The sequence below is a fragment of the Cynocephalus volans genome, chromosome 10, assembly GCF_027409185.1.
Source record: "Cynocephalus volans isolate mCynVol1 chromosome 10, mCynVol1.pri, whole genome shotgun sequence".
NCBI lineage: Eukaryota > Metazoa > Chordata > Mammalia > Dermoptera > Cynocephalidae > Cynocephalus > Cynocephalus volans.
In genome coordinates, this window is record NC_084469.1 from 74,480,107 (window position 1) to 74,502,102 (window position 21,996).

At 51.4% G+C, this 21,996-nt stretch overlaps 1 protein-coding gene across 1 annotated transcript; it reads left to right on the forward strand.

Annotated features, from left to right (window-relative positions):
• The first annotated feature begins 612 nt into the window (after positions 1-612).
• Positions 613-21,916, forward strand: PLLP (plasmolipin). The gene is made up of 4 exons (XM_063113224.1): positions 613-815; positions 16,968-17,141; positions 19,298-19,420; positions 20,982-21,916. The coding sequence occupies exons 1-4, from the start codon at positions 681-683 to the stop codon at positions 21,096-21,098; spliced, it is 549 nt and encodes a 182-aa protein (XP_062969294.1). The 5' UTR covers positions 613-680; the 3' UTR covers positions 21,099-21,916.
• The last annotated feature ends 80 nt before the right edge of the window (positions 21,917-21,996 follow it).

Genomic DNA, 21,996 nt, shown 5'->3' on the forward strand with positions numbered 1-21,996 from the left:
AAGCTCTGCGATCTTCTAAGCTATGTTCGTTCAGAAGTAAAAACGGCATCAATAACCGTAAACAGGACGCCCCCTTCCCCCGCGCACCCACAGTTCACCCCTCCCCTCCTTGGTGCTGGGTCTCCGGGGATTTTTCAGGAGTCGCTGTGCAGGGATGCTGAACTCTTTTTACCGAGAGACTGCCAGAGAGGCGCAGGGGCTCGGCCAAGGACACACAGCGCCTGGAAACACCTGGGAGAGTGGTCCACTCGGGAGCCACCACCAGTTTATTCCGAGGCGCCGAAGCTACCAGCCAGGAGGTCGCAGAGGAACGGTCACAGCCTCGGAGGGTGCGGGGGAGTTCCCAGCAGGCGGCTCTCCCCGGGGAAGAAAGGCGCGGCCGTCTTGGCTGGTTCTGGCGGAGCCATCTCGCTGACCCCAGCCTCAGTTTCCCTGTGGGTGAAGTGAACGCGGCAGTTTACGAACTGGTCGAGACTGGACCAGAGGCGGCGAGCAAGGGGTTAAAGGGGCGAGCCTGGCGGCGGGGGCGGGGCCCGGCTGGGGTTTTGGCCGCACCTGGCGGCTGCTGGCTCCCCGCCCCGACGCCTCGCGCAGCGCCCGGAGCCGCAGCAGGAGCCGGAGCGCCCTGGGAGGAGCGGCGCGGGAGCCGGCACCCACCGCGGGAGGCGAGCGGAGCCGCCATGGCGGAGTTCCCGTCTAAAGTGAGCACGCGGACCAGCAGCCCCGCGCAGGGCACCGGCGCCTCGGTCCCCGCGCTGCGCCCGGACCCGGGCTTCGTGCGCTCCAGCCTCGGCGCGCTCATGCTGCTGCAGCTGGTGAGGGCGCGCGCGGGCTCGTGGGGCTGGGGTAGGGGTCCCGCCCCGGGCAGGAGAGGTTGGGGGACTCCGGGGCTGCACTCCCCCAACCCAGGTTCACACGCGCACAGACGCGCCATGCCTACCCCGGGGGCGCTTCCAGATGGACGGCCCCGACCGAGATCACCCTGGAGCCCTCTCACCTCGAGACGTCCCCGTGGTCGTCCCTGTGAGCAACCATGTTCACAATGCCCACTTTCCAACGCCCTATTATTCCCCTTCCATGGTGATCACCAGCGGCCACACACAGAAGCGCCCACCTAAGCGACATCACTGCGCACAATTCTCTCCCCACCCTCTCCCTTTCTCTCTCTGTCTGCCCCTGTTCCCCTCTCCTATCCCTTTCCCCCTTTCTCCCTCTCTGCCCAGACAGTTCCAGGGAACCCAGCACTCTCGGCCTACCTTCTGCCGAGCTCCCAGGGCTCCGCGTGGCTGCACCCCAGAACACTCATCGAGAACGCACATCCGCTCCCCCAACACATACTCTCATGCACGGCCCTGTCGGCTCCCTCGCGGGAGCGGAGCCCTTCTGGTTTCCTCTGGGTGACCCGCCGGCGGGTTGCAGCCGGTTTGGCCTGCCCGGCGTGGCCGAGATAGCACGCCCTGCTCTGGAGGAAGGGATTTGTGGTAAGCCAGAGGCAAGACTCATACCCTCCCAGACCCCTGTGCAGGCAGACCCCTGCTAAGGAGGACCAATGCGAACCTTCTGCCACCTCCCCCCCACTCCCACCCCATTCACACACTAGTTACAGGCCTGGGGGTGTTAGCTTTCTTTCCATAGTACCCTCTTGTGAGGGTCTGGAAGCTGGGTGGCTGCTCCTGTGGGAGGCTTCTCCACCGGCTGAGGGCCTGGTCAGTTTTCAGAAGACTAGGGTGGAATTGGAAGTGAGCCAGGACCCATTTTCCTTTACAATCCAGCGAATGGGCATTTCCCCACTGTCCCCCTACTGCTGGGTTCTAGTAAAGCTGCCGGGCTCAGGCTGGAGAGCAGGATGGTGAGAGTGGTGCCAAACCCTGGGCTGAGATCAAATCTCCGCACCCCACCAGATGAGCACCCACCTCCACCTGGGTTAGGGCTATTTCTATTTCAGGATTTCTCAGATCTCCTTTCCTGGGCCCTCCTCCTCCATCCCAGCCTCGGAAATCTCCTGGAGGGAGTTTGTTTCAGATGCAGATTTTTGGACCCCACCCCCTGAAAAAAATGTGGAAGCGGAATTTGAATCTCAGGAAATACAGCCAGAAATCTATGTTTTAAACTCTTATCCCAGAGTTATTTTGGGGGAGGTGGGATTCCATATTCTGGGAGGAAAGGCCCACTTTCTGGACTAATTTAAGTCTGCAGGTGGTGAGAACCACTGACCTGACTGCTACTTAAGTGCTAGACTCTGTGCAGGTTGTGAAGAGCTCAGAGATGAGCAGCTTGGGGGCTGCCCAGGAGAGAGCCAGGCAGCTTGTGCGAAGTGGTACAGAAGGGCAGAGGAGAGGGAGATCGAGTTACATCCAAGAAGGCTTCCTGGAGGAAGTGGCCTTTGAGCTGGGACTTCACAGAAATCTGAGGCAGAGGTAGGGAAAGGGCTTCCGAGGGTGGACCACTGTGTGAGCCAAGGCTTGGTGATGGGAAAGTTGAAGGAAAGCTGGAGGGAGTAGCCAACAGGTTAGTGAGGCTGGAGTTGAAGTGCTTTTTTCTGGTGTAGCCAGAAGCTGAGGGTCCCCGTGAGCAGTAGGGACTTGGTTCTGTTGGCAGCCTTAGGAAATTTTGGAATAGTGGGGTGATCTCTGCTGGGCAGAGGATGATGACTGGGTTAGAGAGGGTGGATTTCCCCTGGTGATCACGACCAAAGCATGTAGCTAATTTTGTATTTGAATAGTGAGAACTGTGATAAGGGGAATAAAAGGAATTGAAATTAGAGGAGGGCCCTGCTGTGGTCCTTGGTAGCTTCCTCTGGAAGAGGCTTATGTTCCTGATTTGGGGGTTCCCTGTGGGCTCAGCAGCCCAGCCCGAAGCAGTTATAGACATTGAGGTCTAGGTGTAAGGTAGGATTCACCAAGTATCCTGTGGTAGAGCTTAGCACTCATTTGGTCTTCAGCCTCTCAGGGACTAGGTGTGAGGGGGATGGGCTCCCCCCCCCCCCCCCCGCCTGCTGTGCTTTCTGGGGGGAGGGGGGATGAGGGTCTCCCATCAGAGTTCTGAAGTCCTGCACCTTTTAGTTCCTTCAGCAATCTGCTTGTTGGGGAAGGAATGAGCTGTTTCTCTGGCAACGGACAATTCCACTGAGTCTGAGGCGGGAGGGATTCACCCAACAGCAGCACCATCTGCTGGGAAGCTGTGCTCGCTCCCACTGATCAGGCGAGCACTACACTACAGGCCCTTTGCCAAGGGCTTTATATCCTCTTATTCTGCCCCATTTTGCAGGTGAGGAAACTGAGGCTCAGAGGTCAGTTCTTTGCCCCAGATCTCACAGCCCTCCTCCACAGGAGTGATTTTTCTGACTTTTCTGGTGCATGCTCTTAATTGCCACACTCAGCTGAGCACGGGGTCTGGCACGGTGGAGGCAGTGATGGAGACCTCAGGCATAGTGCCTGCGGTGCCCAGAGGATGCATCTCCCCTGGAGGGATCAGGGAAGGCTGCACTGAGGCAGTAAATGAGAAGGTAGAAGATAATTCCCCATCAAATTCCTCTGTTTCCCAGGATTTGGTGAATGTTCCTGGTGTGGTAGGAGGAAGGGAAGGTGGGTAAAAATGCCCCCAGCTCCTTGAGAAGGAAATATACTTTTCATCCAGTATCAAAGAACCAACCTCAGTATTCTTAACAGATGTCAGGCAGTGTTCACTGATTTATCACGACCCCTATCCCATCTAATTTCAGAAGGAACATTAGATGGAATATGATATTAAGATACATAAAGACAGAAGAGTTAAAGTAATATATTTTGAAAAGTTGGTGGTGTGGAGTGGGGAACTGACTTGTAGCAAGTTTAAGGCTATTGATTCTTTGTTGAGCTTCCTAGCAGCCTAGGCAAAAAGGGAAACATGAATTTATGCAGATAGCCTCTAAAATAGGAGGCAGATAAGTTTGATCTAGAAACAACTCTTTTGGTAAAAAAAAAAAATGCCTTGATGCTGCAGATCTTTGTGTGGTGAGGGGTGGAGGAATGTAGAAGTGGGGTTATCTGCTTATGGTATATCCCAGAACCTTTTCAGAATAAGTATAAAGTGAATGCCATTGAGTGTCCATCTCTTTCTTATTTTTTAAATCCTCCCCAATCCCTGAGGAGAAGGATGATCTTACCTGGGTTTACTGATGAGGAAACAGGCTCAGAGAGGATGAAGAACTTGCCCAAGGTCACACAGGGTAGGGTGGCAAGGGCCAAGCCCGTGGCGCACTCGATAGAGTGCTGCGCTGGGAGCTCTGCGACGCTCCCGCCGCGGGTTCGGATCCTATATAGGAATGACCGGTGCACTCACTGGCTGAGTGCCGGTCACGAAAAAACGAAAAAAAAAAAAACGATAGGGTAGGGTGGCAAGCCGGGATTTCCACTCAGATCTGGGAATCCAAAGCCTGGCTCTACCTATGCTTCTTGATTTTTTGTTTTGTTTTGTTTTTAGGGGGTAGTTTCCTAGGGTGCTTTGGAGGGGAAGGAGGAGACTTCAGGAAGGGAGATTCATGGAAGAGAGTAGTAAGAGGGAGGATCAGGGCAGACCATAGCTTGTAAAAAGGCCTGGCAGTCAGAAGGCATCCTTGAGGCCAGGCCATCAAAACTGCATGAAAGTCCTGCGGCAGAAAGTCCTGTGGCAGTAAGGCACTTATGTTTGGCACCTTCTCTCTTCCTTCTTACCCTACTTCATGGGATTGGGGGTGGCCACAGAATTCCCAGTTTGCAGGTGAATAAAGAGAGATCAGAAGGTTCACCTGCCTCTAGAGCACAATGATCTTATGGGGTGGCACTGAGATTATTGGCGGGAGCATAGGCCTGGAAGCAGAGAGCTTTGTGTTCAGATCCTCTCTGCCTCTTCCTGGCTGTGTGATCTTGGGGAACTTCCCTAATTTCCCTGAGCCTCAGTTCTTTATTTATAAGAATGGTGAGATTGTGAGGAATATGGAAGATAATGCCTATAAAGGGCTTAGCACAGTGTGTGTTGGAATGAAGAGCAGTTAGGATTCATAGGGTCACAGAATCCTAGAGCTCTTATGCAAGTATAAGGGATCCCTTGGCAGCATCTTCACTATGAGCTTGCATGCTTCCAAGGACAGAGAGCTCAGTCCCTATCAAGTCTGCCTGCTCCATCCTTGTGAACTTGGGAGTGTTAGAAAGTTCTTCCTTATGGTGATCCTGGCTCATCCCCAACAGGCAGGCCAGCTAGCTCCTCTTCAGGTGGGGAGCAGGGCCTGAAAGTCAACGCTGACCTCCAGGAAGGGGCTGACTAGATGAGGTTGTTGGGGTTTGAGAAGTGTGAGCAGGGGGTGGTCACATTGGGATTGCAGTGGCAGGGACTCCTGGGGCTTTCCTTAGCACTGAGGTTTGTGGGTGGTTCAGTCTTCTTAGCACAGTCTCCTCCATGCTCACCATCTTCCTCTGACCCAGCTCCATAGCGCAGAGCAAGTAAATCCCATGTACTTTTTTTTAAACTTTTTTTTTTTGTGGCTGCCCTTGGTGTTAACACCACACTAACCAACTTAGCTAACCAGGCAGCCAAGTGTGATGTTAGTTCCCTCCACACTCCCCACTTATGGTGGTGGGGGTGAGGTGAGTGTTTGGGAATTAATTCATAATTACATAATGAATACATGAAAACATTCTCCTTAAAAAATAAAAACCTATACAGATTAGGCTAAAGTTGTCCTTGGATCACCCACCCTACTCCCTAAGGGAGTATTTCCATTTTGGGTTGTTTCCAGTCCTTTTTCTGTGTATTTTTTAAAACATTGAGGGTTTTATTCTGTATCCTTTGTTCAGCAAGGGGCTTTTCTCATCCCCTCACCCCAGTCCATCTGAGATCTCTCCATTTTAGTGGAGACCTGTCTCCCTCCTTCTGACTCTTGTAGAGTATCCCATAGTGTCACTGTAGCCCTGGCTCATTTAGCCAGTTCTCTATTGATGGACCCATTGTTGGTTTTTTTAGTTGTTTTGTTCTTTGAAAAAATGATACAGCCATACTGCAAAACATTCAACAGCACAAAGGGTGATCAGTGAAAACGTGGTCCCTCTCATCCCTGACCAGTCTCCCAGGAGCCCTCACCCCAGGCAACTATCACCTGTGTGCCATTACAGGGCCAGCCCATGTAAATTTCTACACCTAACCGCTGACCTCACCTAAAAACCACAGGTGGGAGCCCTCCATGCATTCCCCCAGGGCGATAACCTAGGGATGTTCTATGTCAGTGCACATCACACTGCGTTCATCTTTATTTTTTTTTATATCTTCATTTACTTTCTTTAATAGGTAATGAATTTACCATGCTCAAGAATAAAATAGAGTGGGAAAGAGTACAGTGAAAAATCTGTCCTCTGGTTAGAATTGACTCCTTCATGCTCACACCTCTTAGTTTCCTGCATACCATTTTAACAACTTATTTAAGGAGATATACAGAAATGTGGCTATGGATTTCTGCCTCCCCCCATTTTATCCAAGAGGTGTAGTCTATTCACATCCTTCTGCACACTTCCTTTTTCACCTGAAAACGTGTCTAGAAGGTCTTCTTGTCTCAGTGCGTGGAGTGCAATTACTTCTCTTTTATGGCTTCTGTAGTATTCCATCGTGTAGCTGCGATGTGATTTGTGTGCCTAATCCTTTTCTTGACAGACACTTGGGTTTTCCATTCTTTTGCTGTTACACAGCCTGTTGCAAGGAATGATCTAGCACATGCCACTGAGTGCATCTGTGCGATACATTTCTAGAGAGGGACCACGAGGTTGGAGGGTATGTGCAGGGTATGTGCATTTGTGGTTTTGGTAGAGATTTTGCCAAGTGCCGTTCATAGAGGTCACATCCATTCCTCACCCAGTGGGCCTCCTAGTAGGTGCCTGTCCCACATAGGGATTTAACCCTCCCCTGCATGTGTCCCAGTCTGACAGGCCAGAGGATAGTCAGAGTAGTAGTATTTTCATTTCTCTTATGAGTGAGGTTAACCTTTTAAAAGATGTTTAGAAGCCATTTGTATCTCATTGTCTGTCTGTGTTCTTTGCCTGAGTTCTTGCGTTTGTCTTATCAACTGCTAGGAGCTCTAGAATGTTTACATGTATTTTTTTCCTAGTTTGTTTTCTTAGCTTTGTTTGCGGTGTTTTTTCCGTGCAGAATTTTGTTTTAGTTTTATGTTGCTGAATTTCTTTCTTTCTTTCTTTTTTTTTTCTTTGTTCCTGACTTCTAGAAATTGAGGCTTTTCTACTCCAAGGTAATAAAGAAATTCTCCTGTGTAGAACTTGGAAAGTCTCACATCATCTACATTTAATCACTTCTTGAAAGATTACCATAGAGGAGACAGCCTCTGTGTGGTGCTAACGTGCCTTCAGCACCATTCCAACACTTTTTTTTTAATGAAAGAGAGCTCCAGAACCTGGGAGAAAACTGTATTTGTACTGACATTATTACATATTTGTTGTATTTAATTTTATAGTTTCTGTTATGATAGATAATGCAGATTTCCCGCTTATTAGTGATTTAGAAATTTCTTTTTAAAATGACCTTATTTGTGCTGTCTGGTTAGTTCTGTTAGAGTGCAGTGTTATAAAATTAGCTTATTTGTGTGATATATACAAGTCCATCAGTAGGACTGTTTAAATAAATTATGATACATTTGTGCAATGACATAAAATGCAGAGAGCAAAAAAAAAAAAAAAACCCTTCTACTCAAGGAAAAAACTAAAGCAGCTCCATATGTAATGATGGATAATCTTTAGGCTGTACGGTTAAGTGAAAAAAGCAAGGTACAAAGCTGTGTCTGTAGGATGCTATCATTTGTGTGGAAGAAATATATACAGACACAAGACACATCTGTCTGAAATGTGTTTGTGTATGTGTGTGTTTGTGTAGTCTCTGGAGAGAAACATAAGAACCACTCTTGTTTGCCCCAGGAGAGAAAATTGAGTATCTGGGAAAAGGGAGACATGCTGAATACACTATTTTGTTACCTACCATGTCATATATATTACGAATTTCAAAAATACGATAACATAAAAAACTTTCAAATAAAGGAGAATATTGAGTAAAAAAATAGTACAGGTATTTGTGGATATGGCAAAAGCTATGAAGGTGGTGCTTGAATGCCCCCTCAGGCCCAGAGAGGGAAAGGCACTTTCCTAGGATCACACAGCAGGTGAGCAGTAGCCCTGAGTTCAGTGTTACTGGCTAAGTGACCTTGGGTGGTTTTCCTAACCATCTATAAGTGGAAGGAGGACATTCATACCAGGGACAGATGGGGGTAAAGTCTGCAAAGCTGTCCACATGCAGTGGACGGTTGCTGTTCCTGTTGTGGCAAGTGATGGTTGCTCCTTGTCAGCTGGTGAGTTGTCTGTGGCAGAATTCAGTGCAGACAAGGGTCCTGATTGCCTACTCATAGATGATCTGGGGGAGCTACTGGGGGCTGGGGCAGACTGCCTGGTCTCCATGGTGGTTGGGAACCTGGGTGGTGGTGTGGGGGGCTGCTTTTCTTGGCAGTCTGGCAAGCCCAGACCTGATACTGCCAGGGCCTTTGCTGTTGGGTTGGGTTGGCCCTTCCTGTTTGCCAAGGGGGAGAGGCCAGAGGCCAGGCCACCACCCCAGGGGCTTACAGGGAGGAGAGGGCTGATGGTCAGGCAGGGGCTGGAGTATGAACTGCTTGGGAATAGGTTTGAGCCTGTTCTGGGACGTTCCAGCTAATTTAATTTGGGGGTGGGAGTAGTGTCAGACATCAGATGAGTGTTTTCACAACTGCCACCCTGTGCAAGGATGGGGGCACTGGCCCCTCCTTGAAGTTGAGATGAGTGGGGCTTGCTCAGGGTCATTCAGAACATCAGTGCCATTGTCAGGAGTAGAACTGGGGTCTCAGGAAGTCCAGAGAGGGAGTGAGGAAGACCCTTACTTCAGGCCATCCCCACCCCCCATTCAACAGCAGGCTGAGGCCAGGCATCATGAAGCTAGTGAAGTTCCATATGCTCCTGACAGCCCATGTGGACAGCTGGTGTTGGTTCTTTTTCTGGAAGCTGATGGGAGGATCGGGACCTGCCTGAGTGCTGAGAACATGAGCTTCCTGTTATCCGGCTGCCCTGGGTTCGAGATCTGCCCCTGCCCCCTCTCTGCTCTGGCCTCTAGGGCAGTAATGCTCCCTCCAAAGTGGTCTCGAGGGGAGTGGCCCCACCTCCTGGGAGTTGGTGACAGGGGAAAGGGAGTCTGGGCCACAGAATTAATCAGGCCACACCCCTTACAATGCATGACCATAGGCCAGGTCCAGATCTTCCAAGAGCCTTAGTCTTTCTCATCTGTGAAATGGGCCAAGTGCTTCCCTTGAGAGAGAATTAAGCCCAGAGTGAGGAAGGCCCTGGGAGAGAAACAACTAGTGGGGGCCTGGTGGGGTGGATGAGGAGGGTGGCGGGTGGAGGGGATGAATGCCAGGACTCAACCTGGGGCTTTGCGAGGGGATAGGCCTTCCTGGGAAAGCTCAGTGTGGCTGGAGGGGTCTTTGTGCTGGGGAGGTTCAGGGAGGCTTTATGGGGTGGACTAGGAGACCCCTGTGGGAGGGAGGAGAGGAGGGGTGTTAGCAGGCTTGTGAGCTCTGTGTTTTGGGAACCCTAATGGGGAGTGTTGCCACCTGTTTGGGAGCCAGAGAAGTCCTCAGGGGTGTGACTCACCTGCCTTCTCACACCTGGGGGCTGCATGTGGAGGGGACCTACTTGGTCTGGCCCCAGAGGGCAGAATGGGAACTGGAGTTAAGTAGGAGGTAGTTTGAGTTCATGTTAGGGAGATTTTTCTAGAACCCTGAGGGGAGACCTCAAAGGAACCATGGTGGGATCCTCAACATGCAAGAGGCACGCAGGGGCTGGAGGACCTCGTTAGGGGGCTCTGGAGGTGGCCCGGCCATTGGGGTAGTGTGCAGAAACCCCATCCACCTCTGGGATTTTAAAAACTCTCAACTCTGGAATAACAGGTGACGTGATGAAGGCTGTATTTGCAAAGCCTTGGAGGTGGATCAGGCCCTGGGCCTGCTGTCCCCAGCGACAGCCTCAAGAAGTAGGGCCTGAACTGGAAGCTGGTGTGGGTGGGGACCCGGGCCACCAAGCTCCCAGGGCCTGGAATGGCACCTGGCACAGAGCGGGCCCTTGGGAGAGGTTGTTTGATGACTGACTGACTCAGTTTGGTAACTCACATGCTCACTTTCAGATAACAGAAGGGAGGCTGGGAGTTGATAAGTTCTTCCCCCGGTCTGGTTGGTGTGGGGCTGGGTTCTGAGTCTGCTCTCGCACTTCCTGGAGAGCTGGGGTGCGATGATTCCAGGATTCTCGAATGCGCAGTCGGGAATTCCAAGGTGCCTACCCCCCAGCCCTCCCTCTTGCACAGGGAGCGGGTGGTGTGTGGTGATGTTGTGGCCAGCCCAGGCGCCTGGAGCCTCTGTCCCCTGACCCTTTGTCTCGTGTGGCACAATGGGTGGCTTTTTGTCCCTATAAAGTCCCTTTCACTGGAGGGAGAAGGGCCAGAGCGGGGGTGGAGGCCGGGCCGGGCTAGGTCAAGTTCTAAGTGTCCTCAGGCTGCCCAGATGCATCCCTAGTGAGGGGGATCCCTGGGAAGGGCTCACTTCACTGCCCTGGGCCTTGGTTTCCTAGATGGTGTGGTGGGGGGAAGGGAGGCCTGGGGGCTGTGGAAGGGATCGTTACCTAGCCCCTCCCAGCAGTCGGTGTCCCTTGCTCTCGCATTATTTCTAAAACATTTGGTTTAGTTGCCAAAGCTGAAGATTTCACATAAAAATCCAGAATTCTAGTATTGCTTGAAAAGTAGCAGCGCAGGCTACCCCAAGCCTGCATTCCTACCAGACACCAGTGGGTTGCTCTCTTGCTCCGCAGACCCCACCCAGCCCAGCAGGTCATTTCTGGACCCGCCTGCCCCAGCAGCTGCTGAGTTTAGACCCTAGTGTCATCTTCCAGGCTCTGAGGTGCTTTCCCTCCTGGCAGCTCCAGGGATCAAGGTTCCCTCTCTCTGGGATTTACTCCCTCTGGCCCCTGGACAGTCTGTGGACCCTCATGACTGCTATGGCTTTTAATTTTTTCTTTCACATCATTTCACCTGCACAACACATCTATGAGGTGACCAGGATACATATACACTCCCAACTCCCTCGCATGTCAGATGAAGAAAGAGACCAGAAAGGTTAGGTGACTCTCCCAAGGCTACACAGCGAGTTTACAAGGGTCTGACCCTGCCCAAGATATGGGGAGGATTAAAAGGAAAGTTGGGGTGACCATCTTTGGGCAAGAGAGGAGTTAGCTCAGTGCTTGTGGGGTTGGTAGAGCCCCTCCCCAACAAGGGAGGGTGGGCTCTGGGTCCTCTGGAGTGTTGGGCCTCAGACTGTGAACAGTAGGCTGAACCTCCTTGCTCCCATTGTACAGGGTGGAAGACTGAGGTCTAAAGGGCTAAAGGGGACTGCTCAAGAACCCCCAGCCTGTGAGGAGCTGAGTGAGTACAGCTCCAGAGAGGCCCTAGGGCTGGGCTGGACTTCTGTGGCCTCCTCCCAGCTGCCTTATCTGTGAGATGGGCGGGCCAACACTGGCATCAGGCCCTTCTCTGTGCCAGGCCCTGTGCCTGGTGATTGAGTTCACATTCATTATCTCACTGAGGCCCAGCCCCAAGGAGCTGCACGCACTGTTACTACCTCAGGAAACCAGGCATAGAGAACTGACTCGAAGCCCACATTGTTAACCCCTCAGAGTGATAATGACATCAGGATGTGTTGAGTGTTAGGGCTGTGTTGGGCACTAGTACCTGGCCTGTATTACTTCATTTACATCTCAAAACCACCCTATGAGGCAGGCATATGTTGAAGATGAAGACACTGGGACACAGGTTAAGCAGCTTGCCTGAGGTCACACAGCTAGTAAGTTAGCAGGGCCAGAGCTCGAATCCAAGGAGTTGATAGGCCAGCCTTCTGTCACAGCTGATGCCAACATCACACAGTTAAGATCGTGACACCCATCCACAGATGCAAAGAGTAGCTGGGAAAAATGTATTCATTTCCTATGATGCTGTAACAAAGTACTCTACACTGGGTGGCTTAAGACAATAGAAACGTATTGTCTCACAGTTCTGGAGGCCAGAAGTCTTAAACCAAGGTGTTAGCAGGGTTGGCTCCTTCTGGGGACCCTGAGGGAGAAGCTGTTCCATGCTTTTCTCCTCTTCTGGTGGTGGCTAGCAATCCCTGACATTCCTTGGCTTGTAGATGTATCGCTCCAATCTCTGCTTCTGTCTTCATGTGTCCTCCCCATGTGAGTCTCTGTGTCCATATGTCCCTCTTATAGGGGCACCAGGTATTGAATTAGAGCCCACCCTAATCCAATATGACCTCATTTTAACTTGAGCACATTTGCAAAGATCCTATTTCCAAATAAGGTCCCATTCACAGCTACCGGAAGTTGGGACTTGAACATATCTTGGGGAACACTATTCAACCCACAATGATAAGAGGAGAAATCTCCCCCAGAGTCACTGAAGGGCACAGGCACTGCACAAACCTGACCTGGCTGGCTGTCACTGTTGGCAGCTTCTGGAGAAATCGGCAGGAAGGGGTGCACTGGGGCTAGGAATGCCTGTGGGTCAAACATTTGTGACGAATCTCTCCTCTCTGATTCTGCAAGTGGTTTTAACAAAAACACCTCTCTGTTGCCCAATTGTTTAGAAACTCTTTGGCGATAGAAAGGTCCTATGAATGTGTTCTTTTTGACATTGCAGTCCTTATTTAAAGAGAAAGTTTCTAATTCAAATTCTTCAGGTTTTTGGAGAGAAAAGGCTCTGTACCCTTGAGATTTCTAGAGAGTTCTCTGGTTATCTGTAGTCTCTGCCTGAGGAGGTGTTGCAAGGGCCTCAGAGTTTGGAAGGAGGGGGAGGGGGAGAGGGAGAGAGAGAGAGAGAGAGAGCGCGTGCGCGCCAGTCAGTCACAGACGGGGACAGGTGAAGCAGGCAAGGGGAATGCAGGGGCAGAGAGGTAAAGGCACAAAGTTCTGCTCTTCCCCTGATGCCCACATGGCTGTCTCCCCCTCCTTTACCTCCCAGGGTCTTTGCGCACATGTCGCTTTGCCAGTGAGATCTCTCTCCTTACCTAAAATTGCAGCAATGACCCCACTGCTGCCACTGCTTCATCCGCCTTCTCAACTGGATTTTTTTCCCACCACACTTATCCTGTGATCCACTTCTATTTACTTATCTTGGGGGTTTTTATATGGCTCTCTTTGGTAGAATGGGAGCTCCATGAGAGTAGGGCTTCTTGTCTGGTGCAGCTCACACAGCAGTGGGTTCTCAACAGATATCTGCTGAACAGATGAAGGCAGAGATATGCACACACAGAGACCTCTGCTCCAAGAGGGTGTTTCAGTTGCAGGAAGAGTGTTCTGGGCAGTCTGGGCCTCTACCCCATCCCTGCTTCCAGCTACCTACCTCTGTCCTCCTTGCTCTGAGCAGTGGGGTAAACCCTGCTATAAGAGGACAGGTCCCTTGGTCCCTTCTTCCACTTAGACTGGGGGTCCACAGCAGGAGAGGGGTCCAGTGGGTCTTGCAGCTTCCAGAGCTGGCCACCCAGGCCATCCAAGGGGTCAGCAAATGTAAGGGTGACCTGTTCTGAGCATGAGGTCTCCCTGGGGGCTCAAGGAGGAGGAGAAACCAGTCTGTCTGGTTCAAATGGAGGGATAGACCTTCCTTGTTCTAGGGCAGAAAGTGAAGCAGCTCCCTGGGCACAGAGCCAGACAATACAGCCAGAAGGAACACTAGAAATTCCTACTGCTTATCCAGTGGCGTCATCTCCCAGAGGCTGAGTTTGCTGATCTGGAAACCAGGGGTGAGGCTGGAACACAGGGCAGGGCAGGGAGGAGCCTCAGTGCCCAGCCCATCCTGGCCCTTAGAGCCAGCCAAAGTGCCCTCATTTTTTACCTGTAACTAAATGAATGTCAGTTGTGTGGGTTTTAGGGAAGGAAGGTCTGGGTTCTAATGCTGCCCTGCCCTTTACTGATGGTGACCATGGGCACATCTCCTTCTGAGCTTGTTTGGAAAATGGGGATAACAAAGAGTTCAGACTCATGAGAGAGTTTCAGGGGTAAGTCAATGAAATAGAGGAGGGGAGGCACTGCCCTGTGCCTGGCATGCAGCGGGAGGGCATCACGTGACTTGTGATGATGTCTATGAGTAATGGTGCACATCATTCATAGGTGTACTGAATTGGTCTGCTCTTGATTTTCAGTTCACTGCATCTTCTAACATCCTCTCAGATAGGTGGAACCAAGCAACACAATGGCAGTGGAGCCCCGTAAGGAACCTGCTTTAAATAAAATTGTTGTTTGTCCTTGATATGCCCAGTTCTCACCTGCAGAAAGTGCTGGGGTGTGCTGCCTCAAGAGTATTTCTTCTCCTTCAGCACAGAGACCTCACCCAGCTCTGGGGGTTTGTGGCCTCCCCTGGTGTGTCTGTTTCAGGCACAATGTCCTAAGGATGGGTGGTAAAGATGATGGGGGCAGGGAAACTGTTCTGAGACATCCTGCCCTGGGTGCTCTCTAAGGGCTTTGCCCCAGCTGGGTGTGTGACTGCAGGCAAGACCCTGCTACTCTACCTACCCTTCCTTGCCAGTAAAGTGGGCCCCCCAAACACAGGCCTGCCTGCCTGTGGAGGTTAGAGGAGCACACAGACGGGGCAGCCGAGGCTGGCAGGGTGCTATTGGAGCAGGGACCTTTGGGTACTCACCCATAGTGTGGGAGGAACAAGTGCAGAGCCCTGGAGAAAAGGACACCTTCTCTGGGCCTCCCACCTTGGGCTGAGCCTCTTCTTGGGTGGGGGAGACAAGGCCAGGAGCAGTCCCCAGATTGTCACCTCCTTCCTCTTTTTATGCACAGCACTTGTGCAGGGCAGTTTCTGACCCCTATTTCACAGATAAGGAAATGGGCTTGTTAGTTTCTAAGCAAATATTTATTGAGCATATACTATGTGCTGGGCACGGTTGGGCACTGGAGATACAGCAATGAACAAACCACAGAATTCCTCACAGGGAATTCCTGTGTTCTAGTGGATGGGTGACAGGACTTTACTGGAGTTGCCCAGGTGGAGCTGCCCAGAGAGAGGAAGGTCTTGCCCAGCGTCACACAGCATAGAAAGGACTTGAGGCCCAGCCCTTGACTCCCAAACCCAGGGCTCAACCTACCAGTTCCCCAGTGGGCCACACCCTTCCCTTCCCGGGGAGTGAGGAGGAAGAGGAGAAAGGAAGTTGAGAGGGGCTGCTGGACTCCTGGGCCAGCTCAGTTACAGGCCATTCCTGTCATGACCCTGCAGGTGTAAGGGGATCCATGCAGAAAAATTCCCTTCTGGTGCTTCGTGGGGGTGCTCCGGTTGGGGGGTTGGGGGTGGTGCTGGCAGTTGCCCTAGCTCAGCTGTGCTCTGGGTCCTGAGCCCTCAGGTGAGCACCAGCTTCTAGGAGCTTACAGCAGCCCCTCAGGTGGTGTGAACAGCTAGGGGTACTTTTTGTCTACAAAGACCAGCCACCGGAAATAGGTCTTGCTGCTGAACTGCTTCTTTGTGATCCAACTGATGGTTGGCTCATCCTTGGGCTGGTGCCATGTGCCTGGACACTGTCCAGGGGAAGAAGAGGGACAACTTTCCATGTGTCTTGATTGGTAATGGAGGCTTTCTCCAAAACCCCATGGTAGAACCTCCCTGTCCCTTATACGCCAGGGATTCCAGAGAATGCCCTTTTGGAGAAGGGAGGGCACCCCAACCTAGAGGATTCCAGCCAGCAAGGAAGGGGTTTGGGAAGGGGCTGGGGAGGACCAGGATGGCCACATGTGAAGTACCACTTGTGGGCCTCCCCTGAGCTCCCTGGGCCCTGCCTCAATGCAGGCTCTTTGCTGGGCCACACCCTGATAAGTTCCCCCAGATAGCCTCTCCAGATGAGTTGGTAAAACAGTCCCTGTAGAATTCCCTGTGGCTGAGAGGGTTGGGGCTTGTGCAGTCCAGCTAGGACTTAGCCTCTTCTGGAATAATAAAAGCAAATACTTCCATTGCTCCCATCTACACACATGGACTTAGAGAGATCCTTAAGTAGCTCTATGAGGTAGATAAGGTCATTATACTCATTTTACAAGTGAGGTGACCAAAGCACAGAGAGGTTATGAGCTAGCCCAAGGCCACACAGCTGGTAAGAGATAACCAGGCAGTCCATACTGTTAGCCACTATACACAGTCTCCTGGGATGTTAGGACCTATCTTGCCCCATGGGAAAAGTATGACAGGCAAATCCCTTGGTTTCTCTGAGGTCTAGTTTCACCCATAAGATGGTAACACCTGTGCAGAAGGACAATTGGGAGTCAGGGAAGGTGGGTAGGAGAAGGTGGGTGAGAGGGCTTTGTGGGGTTTCAGGTAGGAGGTCACCCAGAAGCCCCTGTGATGATCTCTGCTGGGCCCAGCAGGGAGCACACACAGGCTGTTCTTTTCCCACCTCTGGGACTATGTGACTGTGACCATCCCTCAGGGACATGCTAGCAACTTGATCTTCCTTTCAGCAGCTGTTATGCAGCAACTGGTAGGGCCCAGGTCCTGAAAGGGGTGTCAGGACACAGCTCTGAGTGAGATAGCCATGTTCCTGACCACGGGGAACCCACAGTCTGGGGAAGGAAACAATCACATTCCGGGGGGGGGGTGGGGGGCATGTGAGCACAGAAGAGGGTTCTGGAACCCAAACTGGAAGAGTGGGGAAAGAGTCCTGGACCACATACCATCTCAGCTGAAACCTGAAAGAAGAGTATTATTAGGCAAGGGCCCCAGCATGGTGGTATACAGCAGGAGCCAAATCAGTTTTTCTTGACTAAATGAGAAGTGAGGCCAAGGTCTGGGGGCCTCTGGTCTGTGGCCTCTGGCTAGCATTGTAGGACTCTAGGAGACTCTGGCCCTGTCTTGTCCACCAGGTGCTGGGGCTACTGGTGTGGGCCCTGATTGCCAACACCCCATACCACCTGTACCCAGCCTATGGCTGGGTGATGTTCGTCGCTGTGTTCCTCTGGCTGGTGACAATCGTCTTCTTCATCCTCTACCTGTTTCAGCTGCACATGAAGTTGTACATGGTACCCTGGCCGCTGGTGGTGAGTCTGTGCTGGGGTATGGGGGGTTGGCTCCAGGCTGATCATCTGGCCTCTGGAGTGGCCATGGACAGGACCACTATGACCTTCCCTAAATGAGAAGTGGCAAGGTGGGGGTTGGGTTGGCTGTAGTCCTTGCTGACCTTCAGCTGGCCTGCAGAGCTGGGCTTGGACGGGGTGGGGAAGGTGGAGGATTCATGGTTCAGATGTCAGGTTTTTCTGAGAGCCATGAGGACACAGGCTTGATGTCCCAGGAAGGGAGGAAAAGTGAGGGGGCTGTTGGATGGATTCACAAGAAGCCATTTGGAATCTTGAAAATATTTTTCCTTTTTGAGGTGGTCAGAATTTGAGCCTGTGTTGCATGGGTTTGTCAGCTTCTGGCTGGGCACAGACGGGCAGCCCTGTGGCTGGAGGCTGGGGTGAGCTGTCAGGAATCACCCAGGCTGGGGCCTCGAGTGTGTAGGACAGGCTCAGGCGCCCAGCTGTCTCCACAAGGACCCTGCAGCCTGGGAGAGGATGGGCGACCCAGGTTGGCCCCAGGTCAATCTCCTCTGGACACAGGGCTAAGAGCGGACATAGGAAGTACGCCTGCCAGACACAGAAAGCTGCTGGGTTTTTTTTTTCTGGGACCCGGAAAACCCCTGCAGCTGGGGTCTGAGGCTTTCAGTGAGCAGAGATGCAAGAGAGGCACATGATTGTAAGACAAGCAAGGCTGGGACTAGGCAGCATTGTTTGGAATTCAATGACTTTTTAAACTGAGGAAACGTGAGTCATCCTCAAGACAGAATGGGTTTGTTAGATCTTGACATCACTGGCAAGGGCCAGGCAGTGTTTGTAGGGTGGCTGCTGGGACTGGAGGGAAGATTGGACTGGGGAGGCAGCCTGATTTCTGGGCTCAAGGTGCAACCCCCTGCCCCATGTCCCAGGAGCCTCTAAGATAGAAGTCTCTGGAGATGGAGGCCTCTGCATCTCCAGGCAGATCTGGGGCTCCAGCCACAGTTGTTGATAGATGTAGGCCTCTTTCTGCAGGCCACGATGGCAGAGCACTGTTTCTTGTGCTCCTGGGTCTTTTAACAGATGGGGCAGGGAGGGCTTAACTGCATCTAAAAAGGCTGGATTAGGATGGACAATTTCGGATTTTCTGAGATGTGGGCTACAAACCCCCACAGGGCCAGGCAGGATATTTGAGTGAATTGGGTCAGGAGGGGTTCTGAAGAACCCAACACCCACCTGTCCCTAGGAAGCTGCCTCTGCTCAGCTCCAGGTGTTGCTAATGGGAATGCAGGCCTCTCGGTGCCAAATCTTGATATGTTAGTATTTTTTAATATGAAAGTTTCATATGAAATCTAATTTTAAAATGTTAGTAATTAAGGAATATTAGACAAACAACATTTGAGGGCCACCAGTTTGAAGACTGTTAACTGGCTCCAGGGGCCAACCATTTAGGATATAGGACTGTGGTCATGTTGTTAGCTGAGGTCCCCTTCCTGCCAGTCTGGCTCAGTATCCTGGTAGGAGGATCTGGGACTTCTTGCAGTCCTGACCCTGGTATTTGCCCTGGGGCCTTAACCCTGGGATGTGGCCAGAAGGGAGACAGATTTCTCCCACTGGAGGCAGAGAGGGATGTGAGGCCCCACGCCTAGGACCAGCCACAGAGCCAAGTCCTGCAGTGGTGTCAGGAAGGGCCTGGGCTTGGCCCTGAGCTACACATGGAGTGGCCCATAGTTCTTTAGCTGGTACAGTTGAAGAGATGGGTTATGGATTGGCCTCTTTCCTCATGGGACTGGCACTGCCCCTGACCCAATCACTTTAGGCCTTCCCATCCTTTCCCCTCCCTACATGCAGCCTTAATGTGTTTATGCTCCCTGCTCAGACGGCTCTGGGGTGGGGACTGCTGCCTCTTGAGGCCCTTTTGTTTGTTTGCTTTTTTCTTGGTAGCTTGCCAATACGGGGATCCGAACCCTTGACCTTGGTATTATCAGCATCACACACTACCAAGTGAGCGAACTAGCCAGCCCCTTAATGGGAAAAACCCATGTGTTTCCATCTCCATCCTTTTGCTATGAAAGGGGTGTGCAGTAGGAACTAGGAGGTTCCATAGCTCCTGAAAATGTTAGAGTCTCCTCAAGTCTTAAGCCTTTCTCCCTGCCCCCCACCAGTTAATGATCTTTAATGTTGGTGCCACCGTTCTCTACATCACCGCCTTCTTCACCTGCTCTGCAGCAGTGGACCTGACCTCCCTGAAGGGCACCCGGCCATATAACCAGCGGGCAGCTGCCTCTGTGAGTATGCTTCTTGGGCTCCCTCGGCAGTCTGTGGGGCGACACGGGGCCGTGCCAAGGTCTCTACCCCTGAACGCACACTGCTCCCTTGGTCTGAGGCCAGGCACTGCCATCGCCTGTGTAGTTGTCACCCAAACTCTCAGTGGGTCTCACAAAGGAGCCAGGCTGTTATCAGGCTTTCGTAACTAACAGTAAAACCTCAAGGAACCCAAATGCTTGGGGACTGGTTCGTTCTGGCCAATGGAAATTTGGGGTTTCATTGAATTTTTGAACTGTTGATCTTTGCTGTAAATCAGTCGTGCCACACTGATCTAAGGTCACATACTGCCTTGGAGAATCTAATAAAAAACTATGCACCCTCCCTGTTTGAAAAGTACACATGCAAAAACCTTTTGGGTTAAACCATTTGGGGAGATTCATGGGCTCTCCCATGAAGCCCAAACTCGGGCCCCATGTCAACAGGCCAGTAAAGTAACTGCAGTCCCTTCCACACCTGTCATGCTTCACTCACTGCTCAAGGCCCTACACAACATTTGTTGCTCCCAGGATCCGGTGACACACACACCCCCTCCTCCCCCACCCCTAGTCCCTTTTGATAGATAAGGAAACTGTGGCTCAGAGAGGTTAATTAGCATGCCTGGAGTCATGGTGAAGTCCACAGTCTAGACTAGCACTTGAGTTTCCTTACTCTTCCCAGTGAAGGTGGTTTTTGAAACTAGTAAATTCAGTCATGGGGACAGAGACATGGAGCTTCTGAATATGGCCATAAGTGCTAATGTAGAGGTATGAACTGGTTCCCCAAAATTCCTAGGGTGGCTTTTTAATTGTTTTTTTGGTGGCTGGCTGGAATCGGGATCCGAACTCTTGACCTTGGTGTTGCAATACCATACTCTAACCAAGTGAGCTAACTTGCCAGCCCCTGAATATTGCCTTTTTATTTTTCTATTGTATTTATTATTATCACTATTTTTTTTTTTTTTTTTACTGTAGCTCTCAGATCTCAAAAATGTTGCCTCTTTAAAACTAAATCCCTGCTAGGTGTCTAACGTAGCTCCTACCCATCAGTCATTCTTAACACATAGCCCAGTTTTGTTTTGTTTTGTTTTATAAGATGACCAGTAAGGGGATCTTAACCCTTGGCTTGGTGTTGTCAGCACCACGCTCAGCCAGTGAGTGAACTGGCCATCCCTATATAGGATCCGAACCCCTGGCCTTGGTGTTACCAGCACCGTACTCTCCCTAGTGAGCCACGGGCCAGCCCCACTGCCCAGTTTTGATATCCTTATCACAATCTGACATACCTTGTCTGTGGGTTTTACCTATTTCCCCCTTGTAGAATGTAATGTTGGCAGTCCCAGAACCAACAGCTGAGTATGGCCAGGTAGGAGGTGGTGAGGTTTCCAGAACATCGTGTTCTGGTTTTCACTGGGGGGGCCGTCACTCAAGGTTATACTATCTGAGGAGATCCAGTTGGTGCTTGCTTGTGTCATTGAAACCCTCTCGCTCCCAGCGCCACATGCAGACTGACTCAGCCTCAGCAGCCTTCTCCTCTCTCTTTCAGTTCTTTGCGTGTTTAGTGATGATAGCCTATGGAGTGAGCGCTTTCTTCAGCTTCCAGGCCTGGCGAGGAGTAGGCAGCAATGCGGCCACCAGTCAGATGGCTGGTGGCCATGCCTAAACCACCTGTGCCACAGCCCACCCTGGGGCTGAAGTTGCCACTGGGTCACCATGCAGGGTCACCCTGCAAAAGCCCAAGGCTGGAGCCTTGTGTGGAGTCAACCCAGCAGCGACTGCACCTGCTCCCCTCTGCTCATCAGACACAAGCTCTCACAACACACCTAAGGAAACAGACCTACGTGGCCATGCATTATGGGCTGGCAAGAGGCCAATGGCTGAGACCTCCTCCCCATCCCCCTTATTCAGCGGAAGGTGATGGGGGATATGGGGCTGTCCATGTCCGAGGCTGGGGCCCACCCTTCTCACCAGCACTAAATGCACTAACAGACTCCAGACATGCAATTGTATATGCCTAACAAGCAACACGCATTTATCTTAGTCTCTGTTATAGGAGAGCTGAGCAAGCTCATGAAAGCATTCTGATTTCCTTAAAACACAGTTCCGACCCTCCCCTCCTCTTAAGCCAACATGTCACTTGTAGGGAGACATTTGTAGGAAGAGAGTTATGATTTCTGACAGCATGGTTTTCCTTCCCTGCATTTCAGACATACCACTTATTTAAACCAAATCACTTATTTAAATTTAAGCGACTTCTCAAGGATGAAAACCTACCCATGTTTCATTCCCTTTTCCAAGCCCATATTTGTAACACTCCCTTTGGGAAAAGCTAACATCAATGCCAACTGCCTCCCTGACACTGTTGATTGGGCACATGGGACTTGAAGGAGGGAGGGAATCAAAACCTTGCCTGGCAAGTTGTCATGGGGTTAATGGTGACTTTTGTTATTTGTTTTACAAAAATAAAGGTGGAAGAACTTATTTGGAAAAGATGTTGGGGGATTACTGTTGGAGATACTTGAAAACTCTAGCAAGTTAAAGGTTAGACTATGAAAAGTTTC

What these genes read in the sequence shown, in the direction of transcription:
- PLLP (XM_063113224.1), top strand. Translation starts at nt 681, where the DNA reads ATGGCGGAGTTCCCGTCTAAAGTGAGCACGCGGACCAGCAGCCCCGCG. An exon ending in CGCTCATGCTGCTGCAGCTG is followed by an intron (nt 816 to 16,967) that starts GTGAGGGCGCGC and finishes CTTGTCCACCAG; the next exon opens with GTGCTGGGGCTACTGGTGTG. An exon ending in TGGTACCCTGGCCGCTGGTG is followed by an intron (nt 17,142 to 19,297) that starts GTGAGTCTGTGC and finishes GCCCCCCACCAG; the next exon opens with TTAATGATCTTTAATGTTGG.